Source organism: Haliotis rufescens, unplaced genomic scaffold (assembly GCF_023055435.1).
Source record: "Haliotis rufescens isolate VD_foot unplaced genomic scaffold, xgHalRufe1.0.p SCAF_46, whole genome shotgun sequence".
Classification (NCBI taxonomy): Eukaryota; Metazoa; Mollusca; class Gastropoda; order Lepetellida; family Haliotidae; genus Haliotis; species Haliotis rufescens.
In genome coordinates, this window is record NW_025964179.1 from 2,635,688 (window position 1) to 2,638,350 (window position 2,663).

Consider the following 2,663-nt stretch of genomic DNA (forward strand, 5'->3'; position numbering starts at 1 on the left):
GCCCACTAAATATCATTGATATCTGTCTCTTAGTTCCACTTCCAATTCGTGGTTCAGAAGAAGAACTTGTTTGAATAAATTGTTGACGTACGGACGGACGGACGGACGGACGGACGGATGTATTCAAAAAGTGTTTACAACATGAATATATACAACATGTCAATGTCTGTAAGAATATGCTTGTCTGCACAAACCTGTCACCTAATACATTTGAGCACCATGTGACACAAGAAGATCAATAATGTCTCTTCGCCCTCGAGACGTCGCTTTATTGGCTGCTGTTTGTCTTTTGCTGTTCCTGGCGTTGATGTTCACCATATCCTGTGAGAGGACAAACTTCACCACCTCCACATTTCCTCCCCGACAGGCGAAGTGAAGGATGGTGTCACCTCCTATATCCGAGAGTGACAAATCAGCCCCTTTACTTACAAGTAACTCTACCACTTCTTCATGTCCCTTTTCTGCTGCCAGCATCACTGGTGTCATCTTATTCCAACATCTACTGTTGATGGACACCATGTCCATGACATATTTAACCACCTCCTCATGTCCTTCTCGACTGGCCAAACAAAGGATGTTGTTTCCACCATCATATACGAGCGACACATTAGCTCCTTTACTTACGAGTACCTCTACCACTTCTTTATGTCCCTTCGCTGCTGCAAGCATCACTGGTGTCATCTTCTTCCATCCTCTACTGTTTATGGACAGCCTGCCCAGTGAGAGGACATACTTCACCACCTCAACCTGTCCTCCCTGACTGGCCAAGTGAAGGAGGTTGTTACCTCTTTTATCCGAGAATGACACATCAGCCCCTTTACTTACAAGTAACTCTACCACTTCTTTATGTCCTTTCTCTGCTGCCGTCATCGCTGGTGTTATCTTCTTCCATCCTCTACTGTTGATGGACACCATGTCTTGTGAGAGGACAAACTTCACCACCTCCTCATGTCCTTCCCGACTGGCGAAGTGAAGGAGGTTGTCACCTCTTTTATCCGAGAGTGACACATCAGCCCCTTTACTTACAAGTAACTCTACAACTTCTTTATGTCCCTTCCCTGCTGCCAGCATCACTGGTGTCATCTTATTCCAACATCTACTGTTGATGGACACCATGTCCATTACATATTTAACCACCTCCTCATGTCCTTTTCGACTGGCCAAACAAAGGATGTTGTTTCCACCATCATATACGAGCGACACATTAGCCCCTTTACTTACGAGTACTTCTACCACTTCTTTATGTCCCTTCTCTGCTGCAAGCATCACTGGTGTCATCTTCTTCCATCCTCTACTGTTTATGGACAGCCTGCCCAGTGAGAGGACATACTTCACCACCTCAACCTGTCCTCCCCGACTAGCGAAGTGAAGGAGGTTGTTACCTCTTTTATCCGAGAGTGACACATCAGCCCCTTTACTTACAAGTAACTCTACCACATCTTTATGTCCCTTCTCTGCTGCCAGCATCACTGGTGTCATCTTATTCCAACATCTACTGTTAATGGACACCATGTCCATGACATATTTAACCATCTCCTCATGTCCTTCGCGACTGGCCAAACAAAGGATGTTGTTTCCACCATCATATACGAGCGACACATCAGCCCCTTTACTTACAAGTAACTCTACCACTTCTTTATGTCCCTTCTCTGCTGCAAGCAACACTGGTGTGAAATTCTTCCATCCTCTACTGTTGATGGACAGCATGCCCAGTGAGAGGACATACTTCACCAACTCCACATGTCCTCCCCTACTGGCACAGTGAAGGAGGTTGTGACTCTTTTTATCAACGTGTGTCACATCAGCTCCTTCATTCACAAGTAACTCTACCACTACTCTATGTCCGTTCTCTTCTGCCAGCATCACCGGTGTTGTCCCGCACCATACTCTACCATTGTTATTAACAATGTCCTGTGAGAGGACATACATCACAACCTCCACATCTCCTCCCAGACAGGCAGAGTGTAGGATGTTGTTGTCTAATCTATTGACGAGTGACACGTTAGCTCTTTTTCTCGCGAGTAGCTCAACCAATTCTCTATGTCCCTTACCAGCAGCCAACATCACCGGTGTCCTTCCAATCCATTCTTTACAGTTAATGTCCGCCCGTCCTTGGGACAAGATGAGTTTCACTCTTGACAGGTCTCGGGTCCTATTGGTTCTATGGCGGTCGCAGAACGAAGGTGCTGTAACACAATATTTTACTCTACACATCTGGAAAGGTACGAGATTGAAGTTGCAAGACAGATAATTGCGACAAAGCGAGGGTCTTTGACATGATACTATAAATACGAAAACGACGTTATTTTTTGTATACGGACTTTGGATTAAATAACTATGACAAGACCCGTGAAGGTCCGGGGTAGAAAAGGTCAGTATCCCATGCTTGCCGTAAAAGGTGACTTTGCTTGTCGTAAGAGGCGACAAACGGGATCGGGTGGTCAGCCTCGCTGACTTCGTTGATGCATGTCGGGATCGATGCTCATGTCAATCACTGGATTGTCTGGTCCATACTCGATTATTTACAGACTGCCGTCATACAGCTCGAATATTGCTGAGTGAGGCGTTAAACAACAAACAAACTATGACAAATTGGGGGGGCAGTGTTTTGATAACGGCACACGAATAAATGTTTCACGTTTACTATTAAACGTAAAAGAGGA

General features: G+C 45.4%; 1 protein-coding gene across 1 annotated transcript; it reads right to left on the bottom strand.

The window, feature by feature from the left end:
• Positions 1 to 201: 201 nt before the first annotated feature.
• Positions 202 to 2,064, bottom strand: LOC124141644 (ankyrin repeat domain-containing protein 17-like). Its single transcript, XM_046509675.2, has one exon. The coding sequence runs from the start codon at positions 2,062 to 2,064 to the stop codon at positions 202 to 204; it is 1,863 nt and encodes a 620-aa protein (XP_046365631.2).
• Positions 2,065 to 2,663: the final 599 nt, after the last annotated feature.

Coding starts and splice junctions, on each gene's coding strand:
- LOC124141644 (XM_046509675.2), bottom strand. CDS start 2,064: ATGTTGGCTGCTGGTAAGGGACATAGAGAATTGGTTGAGCTACTCGCG.